This window comes from Felis catus, chromosome A2 (assembly GCF_018350175.1).
Source record: "Felis catus isolate Fca126 chromosome A2, F.catus_Fca126_mat1.0, whole genome shotgun sequence".
NCBI lineage: Eukaryota > Metazoa > Chordata > Mammalia > Carnivora > Felidae > Felis > Felis catus.
Genome location: NC_058369.1, coordinates 161,969,055 through 161,981,504, shown reverse-complemented (window position 1 = coordinate 161,981,504; position 12,450 = coordinate 161,969,055). Strand labels below are relative to the sequence as shown.

Genomic DNA, 12,450 nt, shown 5'->3' with positions numbered 1-12,450 from the left:
CACTGAACGTTTGTTATTCCCCAGTAAGCAGCCATCCGATCTCATCCTGGTTGAGATGGGCATGGTCACCCAAGTCTTTCCAAAACGCTCCAAAAAGCAGCCCAGCAGTCTCCCACTGGAACCTTGCAGTCTTATTTACGTAAAGCACTGCTCTAGCCAGAGCCCAGCTACTGTGTTTCCAATATTAAATATCCAGCAGAAAGGACCGGAGTCTTCTTTCACTTTCTAGACAAGCAATCAACTTCCATTTATTTTCACACCTGTGGCTGAAACAGAGGCTCATCTAATGGTGACGATGAAAAACTTGGCAAGCAAAGAGTGAATCTGGTTAGAGTCAGTATCTGGATCTACTCCAAGGGGATATGCCTATTTGTACGTGACAGACCTCTTAGCCCAGGGGCAGACTGACGGAGAGCACATTTCTGGGTTCTCGTCTTTCCTATCTTGCCTGGTCATGACAACCAATCCTCAGCTACTTCAACTGCAGTTAAATGGTCTCTCTCAAGAGCCCTCGATGGACCAAGTTTCTCCACACTCTGAAACCTTTCTGTTGGACTTAAGTTTCCCACCGATACATTTATGCATCCGCTCAGGAATCTTAAGCAAACAAAGTCTAGAGCTGGCCCAGAGTTCTACCTGTTAGAGGATCGGTGCAGGGAAAGGAGACCAGAATGCACAATCGAAAACCGCTGGTGTGTATGGGGCTGAGGATTAGAACACGGACTTCCATCTTTCTGGCATGGCCCTGCCCATTCCCTGTCATTCAGCTTCATGGCTATTGCCATGGCATTTGAACCACCTCATTGATATTTGAACCGTGTTCAACTTCTTGCCAGAGTGTGGGTCCCTGCTGACTACAGTTCCTTGCAGAAAAGACTGTGGGATGTATATGTAGCATTTTAACCCACAGGTCTCTCTCATTAACAAGCTCTGTACCCTCGTTAAATCTTTGAGTAGAGAGTTTCTGATGTTATCTAGACCAGCACCACACCTATTGCAGGAATCCCTTTCTAGCACACCCAGGCAAATATTCAAATCCTTCCAGAAAAGGGAACTCACCACCTAAAGGTAGTGCTTTGATTCTTGTCCCCTTTAATGAGGAGACAAGGTTCAAACCAGAGCTGGATCTCACACCAAGTTCCTAGTAGGTCACCAGTGAAGCTGGAACCCTGGCTTTGGGAGCCCCAGAGCCCCTACATTTACCTATAGTATTGGTCTAGATTCTAACTAGAAAGCACTAATCCCAATATGCTGGGGTTCTTTTCATCAGTTGTCCTGGTTTGTTCTACACTGGATTTTCTCATTGCCTTCAGACTATAAGTTATGGCAGGGAATCGGGTCTCACACTCATTCTTAGGTCTCCCGTGATCCCTGGTATTGTGAATGCCACAGAGCAGATGTTTCATAAATGCAATTGTCCTCTAAGGGCAGCATGTTCAGACAGAGCCTTCCCAGGAGCAAAGCTAGCCAGGGCAAAACCTTTTTCCTAGTGTGTTTATGCATAGCTAGGCTGGGTGAAGGCTGGGCTAGGTGATAAGGGAAAAATGGGTGCCTCCCTTATCATTTCATCAAGAAACTGTCCTAAGTACTTGCAGACCTTGTTTCCAGGCATCTGAGAAAGATTCAGGGGAAACAAGAGAGGGTAGGAATCAACAGCGTTACAGCCCAAGACTTAGGGCAGTCTCTCCCACCTCAGGCTCCCAGCCGGAATAAAACAAATCGAGTTTGGTCAAGTTTCAACAAGAATGTCTCTGCTTGGATTTGGGGGGGTCTTATTTGGCTTCGCCTGGAGAGAAGCCAGAGTTAGAGATAGAATTTTGGCAGAAGAAATGAACCACAAGTTTTGTTAATTTCTTTGTTAATTTCACTTTTTTTCCTTCCACCAGCCTCATCATTTTGCAGATGAAAATTTGCAGTCTGTACAGGGAAAGGGACTTATGTCCCACTGCAAAGCCACTTAGTAGCAGGACCACACTCCGATGCCCTCCTCTGACTGAATGATCTCGAGCACATGGGAGCCAAGGTCCCTAAAAGCAGAACAGGCAAGAAGGGGCTGTCCTTGTCTGTACTGGTGCTTAGTGCTCAGGGACCCACAAAGCCCTTCAGTCTGCCCACTGCCAATGGGGAGAGCCGGAAGGGGCGCGCAGACACTGGTAACTCAAGAAAGCTGCAGGAGAGCACCATCATCTCACTACTGAGGAAAGGAAAGCTGAGAGCCACGGGCACTTTCTGAAACTCCGTAACGCTTCTGGAAAGCGCCGTGATCTTTTCTGCTGATGACTGTCAAGAAGATGAGACAGCAGGAACGGAAAAACCAGCTTATTAGCTTGGAAATAAGGAAAATCTGACATAAATTTTTATGTCATGGTTCAGGCACAAATTTCAGGCTGTTCTGTCATTTCTCTGGGCTCTCTAGATTTTAAAGCTGGGGCTAAGGACACTGCTCCCGCTTTTTTAACGAGGACCTCCACAAAGGCTCCTAGCAGTTTAAATGCCAATAAGAGCCTGAACTCTTCAAATCAAACTATTCAAAGTTAGGAACTGTTCTCCTTAAGAAGCTTTTAAAGTCAGGCTTCTTGCTCCCCGGATATTAAACAAAACGTATTAGAAGAATTAATCTAGGAAACCTAGGAAGGCAGTCTTGAATTCTCATCTCGGGAGAGGCAGTACATCAGCACAGGAGCAGATTTTAGCTGATATCAGGAAGGGGCGCACGCGACCCAGGCTCCAGCACTCCCTCCTAACAACCATCGCACCATCAAGGAATTAACCAGAGGTTTGGTGAGACATTCTCATGCCTCAGGATGGGCTTCGAACTTTGGAGGCTCTTCCTACCTAGAGCCACGATCATTATTACCTTACGACCCTGTGATGGATTACCAGAGGACAAATCTTGCTTCCTAACCTCTCTGCAACATTCGTATGTAACATTCTTATACAACTTCTGCTTAGGTAATATTTTTGAAACGATCGGGATGCTGGGTCCCTTTCCAGGTCTTTCTGGGTTTCAAAGTGTGGTGTTCTTGTAATGTTATCAAGTTCCAAATTCCGGCGTGTCTGTAGTCAAGTGTGTAAGATCCCAAACTCACGGACGTGCCACACGGCGATCACTGCGGAGGGCCCAGGGGCCAGCGGGCACGGAGAACCGCGAAAGGAGCGAGATTTACAAAACCCCCCCTCCGCTCCCTTCCCCGTACCACTGACTGGTCTCTAGACCTTCGGTGTTAACGCCCAGGCCAGAAGTCTCGAGCCCAGTTAGGAGCGGCCCCGGGGGGTCGGGCGGCTGTCCAGAGGGGTCGCTGTCGCCCGCACAGCCCCCGCTGTGGCCCGAGCGCAGGTGGTCCTTGAGCGTCTGCTTGTAGCGGAAGCTCCTGCCGCAGTAGGCGCAGGGGTAGGGCCGCTCGCCCGTGTGGATGCGCTGGTGCTTCATGAGGTGGTGCTTGCGGATGAAGCTCTTGCCGCAGTGCGCGCAGCTGAAGGGCCGCTCGCCCGTGTGCAGCCGCCGGTGGTTCAGCAGGTGCTCCTTGCGCATGAAGCTCTTACTGCAGTCAGTGCACGGGTAAGGGCGCTCGCCCGTGTGGATCATCTGGTGGCGAATCAGGGCCGAGTGGCCATTGAAGTCAATGCCGCACTGGGGGCAGGAGAAAGGCCGCTCCTGCGCGTGCCCCCGCTGGTGCAGCAGGAGGCTGATTTTCAGGCTGAAGCTCCGGCCGCACTGCGCGCAGCGGAAGGGCCTCTCGCTCGCGTGCGCTCGCCGGTGGCTGGTGAGCCGGGCCTGGTCCGCGAAGCGCTTGGGGCAGTCGGGACAGGGGAAGGGGCGCTCGGTGCTGTTATGGACCCGGAGGTGGTAGGTGAGTCTTGACGGGTGAGTGAAAGTTCTGGCGCAGTGCGGGCAGGTGGGGGGCGTGTCACTGGCGTGGGGCTGGGAGCTGCTGCTGAGGTCGGCCTGCTGGGGAAAGTGCTTAGGGCACTGGGCACAGGACAAGGGGTGCTCACCTGTGTGGCTACACTGGTGGGTCAGCAACATGTCTTGGCTGAGGCTCTTGCCACAGTGGTGGCATGAAAATACCTGTTCCCCGGCCGGAGGCGGCAGGGGGTAGCTGCCCAACTGCGTGAAAGTCACTTGTCCCTCAGAGGCTTCGGCCAGGTCGGTGGCTGGACGTCCAAAAGGTGCCATGGAGGCAGACGGCTGGCTTTTGAAAGCCACATCGGAAAAAGCGTCCTTCGCTGCCGGTGGTGGAGAAGAGAAGGTGACGGGAACCTCGGGGCACAGGGAGGCTCGGGCAAGGCCTTCAGCTTTGATGACAAGCTCCTCATCTGAAAGAAAGGACTCAGGGTCACCCCTGTCAACAGCCATCTGATGGCAACTCCCGGTACAAGGCCTAAAAATGACACATTCATCTACTCTGACTTCTCTTTGGTCGGCCAGATAAATGCTTCGTGACTATTAGCTCTCTTGACTTTGCCTGAAAATCCAGTCCACATTTCTGGCTCTGAATCTTTGCTCATTCTGCCCTCCCTTTTGTAGCCTCCATCCGTCTCTTCCCATCTTCCCAAATCACACCCGACCATGTCACGCCAATCTCGCAAGGCCCAATTCCGGCTTCACAACCGGCCAGAGGCCACAACTAAACACCTAAACGAAAACTAATGGATCTTCTCCAAACTCCTGATTTCTCTTATACAAGTCATCCACCCCACTCACCCTGGAGACTTAACAGTGGGCATGCCCAGTCCTGGGGCGGGGGGAGGTGTCCGATATAAATATCTGGAAGAGCACCAACTGGTATTTTTTATTTGTTTCCTAGAGTCTAATGGAACACAGGGCATAGAGGATATTTCAAACAGGCTGCATCAAGTCATATATATGAATGGGTTCCTTCTGACCTTGGGATTGTCTTCTACAATTCAGATGGCAAAATATAGATGGTGCTAAATCTCTGGGAAGGAAGCTATTTGCTGCTTCTGCCATCACTTTGTCCCACGGGAGAGCTTTGTCAACACTTGCGCCTCTCCAAGGACATTCTTGTCTCTATGGCTCATCTCCTCCCCCCGTTTTTATTCTATCCTTTCTACACAATCCTCAGATGGTCTTCGGTCTTTCCTCATCCTCCTACTTTTGGTCCATCCTGTGGGCACTTATCTTTCTCCCTCTAACAAATCGACTTTGTCTTTACACTTAAAAGGGTGTGTTTTCACACGTAAAATTCATCTTACTTTGATTTCATTATTTCTCACCTACTTGAGTGTGTCCTTTCCCCCTTTTCCCCAGTCTTCTTCCCCGTCCTTGCCTCCACAACACCCCCTCCCCCGCCCCCCACCTGCTGCGTCCTCAGTCAGTCCTGGCCTGAGCAGAATCTGGACGGGGGCATCTCCCGAGTCCTCACTCACCGGCATAGGCACCCTTGTGCGGGTCGCTCTCCTTAGCCTCCTGTGGGGCCCCAACCTGGGGTTCTTCCTCTTGTTTGATCCAAGACAGAATATCTGATGTTGAAATGCCAGGCTCTATTTGTGGGGAAAAGAGAATGGCCTTCAGGGCTTGACTCCAAAAGTGAAAATGATCGGGTTGGCTTGCTGAACACTATGTTTTGCCCAAATATTTATCTCCAACTGGAAAACCAAAACTAAACCAGCCTTTGAAAAAAAGGCATACATCTAGAGAACCAGATTTATGTATTTTTACATGGTATACTGAAACCTATTTTGTTTTTTTATTTATTTAGTAAACTTTCACTCGTGGCCCCAAGATCAAGAGTCAAATGCTCTGTCGACTGACCCAGCCAAGCATCCCTTGATTCGCTATTTTCATTTTTTTTCAATACAGTATGAGTGCCTTAGGCACACCCACATTTCTAGAATACTTTTTAAGTTTATTTATTTTGAGAGAGAGGGCAAGTGAGGAGGGGGGGAGAGGGAGGGAGGGAAGGAGGGAAGGAGGGAGGGAGGGAAGGAGGGAGGGAGGGAGGGAGGGAGAGAGAGAGAGAGAGAGAGAGAGAGAGAGAGAGAGAGAGAGAGAGAGAATTCCAAGCATGCTCCACACTGCCAGCGGGGAGCCCGACACAGGGCTCAAACCCACACACTGTGAGATAGTCATGACCTGAGCCAAAACCAAGGTTGCCTGCTTAACCGAATGAGCTACCCAGGTGTCCCTCACTACTTTCATTTTAAAACAAATCAGAGTTTTTACCTTGGAGAGGACACGCTGACATAATCTAGAATCAGTAGTGCTTTCATTTTGTTAGCACTCTTACTTCCAAAATGTTTTCACCTCTCACAGCTTTTTAATGAAATAATAAAGCAGGGAATATTTTCTCCATTTTGGTAGAGAGGGCCCCCAGAGGTTAAACTGCCAGTAAGGATGTATGTATGGTGAAATGCCATATTAGCAAAGGTCTGCTTTAAAATATAGCAGGAAAAAGGCAGAAGAAACAAGATTGACCAAGTTTTTCTTAGATGTTAATTAAAAAACAAATACATTCCCAGAATTACAAACTTAGGCCTATTTTATTTTTTTAACGTTATTTATTTTTGGGACAGAGAGAGACAGAGCATGAGGGGAGGGGCAGAGAGAGGGAGGAAGACACAGAATCGGAAGCAGGCTCCAGGCTCTGAGCCATCAGTCTGATGTGGGGCTCAAACTCACGGACTGCAAGATCGTGACCTGAGCTGAAGTCGGACGCTTAACCGACTGAGCCACCCAGGCGCCCCAACTTAGGCCTATTTAAACACAGATCTGACTCCTTAGAAACATACTTTTCAGGTTCTCAGTTCTAGGCTCTAAAAGATCATAGTACTTTAAAAATTAAAAAAAAAAAAATTTTTTTAATGTCTCTTTATTTTTGAGAGAGAGAGAGCAAGCAGGGGAAGGACAGAGAGAGGGAGACACAGACTCTGAAGCTGGCTCCAGGATCTGAGCTCTGAACTGTCAGCACAGAGTCCGATGCAGGGCTTGAACCTACGAACGAGATCATGACCTGAGCCAAAGTCAGATGCTTAATCGACTGAGCCACCCAAGCGCCCCTAAAAATATTTTTTTAATGTTTATTTTTGAGAAAGAGAGAGAGTGTGAGCAGGAGAAGGGCAGAGAGAGGGAGACACAAAATTTGAAGCAGGCTCCAGGCTCTGAGCTGTCAGTGGAGCCCGATGCAGGGCTTGAACTCACGGACCGCGAGATCATGACCTGAGCCGAAGTTGGATACTTAACCACCTGAGCTACCCAGGTGCCCCAAGATCATATTACTTTTGCCTATTAAATGATACAGCTCATTGTTCCCTGAACCCCCAGGAGAGGGAAGAATAGTATTTCCAAGTCTCTCAGGCCTAGTGGATTCTTCTGGAACGAAAAAAAGAACAGCCTCCAAACGCTTTGCACATAACATGCCTCATTTGGTCAGTACAGAAACAGCTGTGCTTGCTATTTGAGCCAAGGCCTATATGGCCTTTTTTTGGCCTAAAAGGACAAGCTGGCAAGCTGAGAAGGTACAGAGAGTAAATTCAAACTATACTATTTCTCAAAAAAGCCTTGTAGGTAGGTTCTGGTTTTATTTGTAGCAAATGAGCAGAACTCACTGTTCTGCCCAGTGCCTTTAAAATCAGTTAGAGTCCACTGAAATTTGGTGTGCCTAAAGCAGAAATATGAGGTGGACAAGACTAAGGCCCCAAAGACTCTCAGGTTATGCAGCAAGACCAGGAAAATACAGGTTCTAGTGCGCACAGCAGGTTGCCTTTCCAACTTCCTGCTTTAAACTACAGGCTGAAATGTACTAAACATAGTCCAACCATATCTTTTCTTCTTCCAGATTTTATACCCATGCACATATATGGAAAAGAGCAGGAGGGGACAGACTAGGTGTAACGAAGAGGGTCTTTTTACAGACCTCCAGAGGATGAACTATTCATCAAAACTACGAGACTTTTAAAACAGTGCTTTAGAAACCTCTACATGTGATTCAAGTGGTTTTGACTTTTTTTTTTGCGGGGGGTGGGGTGTAATATATTTGATGAGTTTCAATCCATTGCTCAAATTGTGCCTTCTTTGGCCAGTGGGAGCCTCTTCAGAGAGGCTCCATGTCTTTTCATATCATCAGACATCTAGTTTCTTCCATTTCTGGCATGACAGACTATCCCAGGTTCATCCTGGACATTTCCTGTTCCACGCACACAATCACTGATCTGAGAAACAGAATTTAGAGACCGCAATCTGGATGATGAGGATGCCAACAGTTAACAGGTTGTTGTTACTTCTCTTTTCAATGGACACAGCTATTGAAATAAATACCTTTTAGAAAAAATGTCATGAGTTTACATTCATATTCATGATTCATATATAAGATTACACGGCTTTCATTAAATCCTTTCATTTTATACTTGTATCTTTTCTCCCTTACCTTGAAAATTTTGGTTCCTAATGACATTAATATAATCTTTGCTTTATCTGAAGACGTGTGTCAAAATAATAGCAATGTTATAAACAAAAATATGAACTCGATTTGAGATTATTTTGTGACTCTTTTATACATCTTCTAGGGATATATAGTTAAAATATTATGTTTTATTTATTAAAAAACTTTTTTTTAATGTTTATTTGTTTTTGAGAGATAGAGACAGCACATGAGTGAGGAGGGGCAGAGAGAGAGGGAAACAGAATCCGAAGCAGGCTCCAGGCTCTGAGCTGTCAGCACAGAGCCCAATGCAGGGCTCAAACCCACAAAACACCAGATCATGACCTGAGCCAAAGTCGTATGCTTAACCAATTGAGCCACCCAGGCACCTCAAATATTATGTTTTAAAGCCATTTGAAAGAAATCTATTTTATGTATTTATGTCACACATGAATTATATAGTTTAATTATGTCAGCCTATGCTTTTTAAATTCTAATTGTTTTTTTTTAATTATATAAAATAATTACAAGGTAGTGAGCTTGGGTGGCTCAGTCAGTTAAGCGTCCGACTTCGGCTCCGGTCATGATCTCACAGTGTATGAGTTTGAGCCCCGTGTCAGGCTCTGTGCTGACAGCTCAGAGCCTGGAGCCTGCTTTCAATTTGGTATCTCTCTCTCTCTCTCTCTCTCTGCCCCTCCCCTGCTCACGCTCTCTCTCTCAAAAATAAAGATAAAACATAATGTACAGAGATCTTTCTCATTCCTTTCTAGAGCTGTACTAGGTAGCTATACCATTGTTTATTCAAGAGTCCCCTACTGATGGGTATTTGGATTCTGTCCAATCTTTTGTTAGCAGCTAACCATAAAAGTTATGGAAGGGTAAAAAAAAACAACCCAGTTCTCCACTTTATTAAAACCCACTGGCGCCTGGGTGGCTCAGTCGGTTAAGCGTCCGACTTCGGCTCAGGACATGATCTCACAGTCCATGAGTTTGAGCCCCGCGTTGGGCTCTGTGCTGACAGCTCAGAGCCTGGAGCCTGCTTCGGATTCTGTGTCTCCCTCTCTCTCTGCCCCTCGCCTGCTCATGCTCTGTCTCTCTCTGTCTCAAAAATAAAAACATTAAAAAAATTAAAAAAAAAAAACCCACTGGCTAAGTATATCTTCACTGAACTTGGGAAATCATAGGAAGCCAACCTTTCCTGTGGAATAATGATGCTAAAAGTTCCTATGGTCATTTAGCTAGATCAGTACAACTAAGGACATACTGATTTTGTTAAATAATTCGGTCTCGGCACTCCAGTCACAGAATGCAAAGAATACTGTGGTACGTCCTATGCTGGAGTGGGAGTGGTGGGAGCGTAGCCGGAGAACCTTTTGGACCCGAAATGAAAGGAGCAGAACATGAATACTGTGATGGCCTGAGACAGAAACCTGCATGGTGACAGTATGGCAGCTGCCGGCCGGGCCACCACAACTTTCAGAGCACATTCCTCACAGGCCTGCAGAGTCCCAACAGTGGATACTTACAGAACCATAAAATGAAAGTCAAATCGTGGGTTCATGCAAGCAGCAGGCTTTGGAAAAGCCAGAGAATACAGAAAACCTGAATAGCAATGAGGAGGAAGTCAAAAAATGCTGAGGTTCTAGGTCTGAGAGGTAGTTAAAAATAGAAAAGCTGATCACAAGAAAATATAAAAATTTAATGTCTACACCAGTTAAATATTATTTTAACTATGAGGAAATTGGAGTGTGTGTGAGTGAGTGTGTGTGTGTGTGTGTGTGTGTGTGTGTGTGTGTGTGAGAAACAGGTAAGGGCCCATGCTGTCTGAAAAGGAGCTGGAACCTTGAGGTTTTGGGATATATACAAAGGTGTTATAAACTGAGTTAAAAATGGTACAGAGATCTGGCTTTTTAAGGAGACAATAAACAATACTTGATACATGAAACAACCATTGGTAAAAATATAAAAATTTTCTTTTAAAACTTTTTGTGAGGGGCGCCTGGATGGCTCAGTCGGTTAAGCGTCCAACTTCGGCTCAGGTCACCATCTCGCAGCTTGTGAGTTCGCGCCCTGCGTCAGGCTCTGTGCTGACAGCTGGGAGCTGGGAGCCTGGAGCCTGCTTCGGATTCTGTGTCTCCTTCTCTCTCTGCCCCTTCCCCTTTTGCACTCCGTCATCTCTCTCTCAAAAATAAATAAACATTAAAAATTGTTTTAAACTTTTTGTGAAACAGGTGTGGAATGGAAACGTTGCCAGGTGAATGTGTTAAGTATTTGTGTGAGTTAAAACCTCAGAGTTTTATCATTCCCAGGATGATTCTTGTTTTCAAGCAGGATAAAGCAAAATCTAAGGGGTATCATATTGGGATGTGCCTTAATCACTGAGTTTGTATAGGAAACGATGGCCTCACTGGACTAGGGTCAACAGGCATCAACAGGGGCTAATGGCAATGTACCTGAAACCATGACCAAGGAGATCTCCCCAGAAGTGTAAGACTTAGAAACGAATTTGTTTTACTTTTGGGTCATTTTAGAATCATTGCTTGAGTTCATGGCTTCTGAACTAGAAGAAGGACAAAGATAATGGACTTTCAGTAATTATTCCATTGGAACTTCTTGGGTAGTTTTTCTCCAAAGAATTGCAAAAACTTGGGAGTTCAATATTCAAACCGTTAGTGACTAAATAATGGCCATGCCCCCCACCCCCCCACACACAGCTGATCTGCACTTGGCCCTAATAATAAAGAAGAACTTCAGAAAATCTCAAGATTATATTTTTCTGTATTCTCCCATTCACCACTCTTCTCTACTGAGTGTATGGAATTTTATCCAACACATCAATAGGTATCCATGACCATTCCCTAGGGAGGTATAACAATTTCTCTTTCCCTTCATCGGATTCAGATGATGGTGATAGGGACAGAATGTAACATTAATTCCAAGATATTTGGCCATAAAAAGGAAGGGGACTCGCATGGTACCATTACTATCCTCAAATCCTTTCTAGCTACATATTTTTATTATAACGCACAGTTCTTTCGAAAGCTCTAAAATGTAATACAATAATACATTATGGGCTTTATTTTATGAGAAATATGGATAAAAATCCAAATTATTTCAGAAGATTAAGGTTTCTAGAAGTCCATCAATTATTCCAATATAAATACACTGACAATAATAAATTATACAATGTGTTAAAATTGATTAAAAAAATTTGTTTAGGGGTGCCTGGGTGGCTCAGATGGTTAAGCATCTGACTTCGGTTCAGGTCATGATCTCACAGTTCATGAGTTAGAGCCCTGCGTCGGGTTCTGTGCTGCAGCTTGGAACCTGGAGCCTGCTTTGGATTCTGTGTCTCCCTTTCTCTCTGCTCCTCCCTCATTCATGCTCTCTGTCTCTCAAAAATAAGTAAAAGTTTTAAAAAGTGTATTTTTAAGAAAGAGACAGAGTGTAAGCGGGGGGAGGGGGGAGGGGCAGAGAGAGAAAGAGAGTGAGACAGAAAGAGGGAGACAGAACCCGATGCAGGGCTCGAACTCACAAACTTTGAGATCAAACTGTGGCAAAGTTGGATGCTTAACCAACTGAGCCACCCAGGCACACCTAAAATTGATTTTTAAAAATATGATGTTGCTTTATGGAAGAAAAGCTGCTTGCACAAAAGTAAAAAAGCAAACAAACAAAAATGATTAGTGTTTCCATTAGAACAAGATGAAAATAGGATTTAAATGGTTAGAACTCTAAGGGAAGAGGGGTGCCTGGCTGGCTTAGTCTGTAAGTATGCAACTCTTGATCTCAGGGGCATGAGACCAAAGGATTGTGAGTTCAAGCCCCATGTTGGGTGTAAAGATTACTTTAAAACAACAACAACAACAACAAAACCTAAATGGAGAATAATCTATCAAAAAGATATTTTATTAGTTATGTCACTAAAGTGGCCTAGAATGAGTACCTCTGCCTAGTATTTGTATGCACCCTAATAACCAGTTTATTCTCCACTGAAAGGAATCGGGATTTTGTGCGTGTGTTAGGAGCAGAAAACTCTGCTGGGCCTGTGTTAAGGCAACAGCCTGAG

The 12,450-nt window shown here is 45.6% G+C and overlaps 1 protein-coding gene across 2 annotated transcripts in view; it reads right to left on the bottom strand.

The window, feature by feature from the left end:
• Nucleotides 1-216: 216 nt before the first annotated feature.
• The window catches only part of ZNF398 (zinc finger protein 398), a 29,452-nt gene continuing 17,218 nt past the window's right edge, over nt 217-12,450 (bottom strand). For both annotated transcript variants that reach the window (XM_023250704.2, XM_023250703.2), the window contains exons 5-6: nt 5,392-5,505; nt 217-4,317 (exon numbers count right to left, since the gene is read on the bottom strand). In XM_023250704.2, coding sequence (XP_023106472.1) covers nt 3,164-4,317; nt 5,392-5,505 — 1,268 coding nt within the window. In that variant the 3' untranslated portion in view covers nt 217-3,163. The remainder of the gene's footprint in view (nt 4,318-5,391; nt 5,506-12,450) is intronic.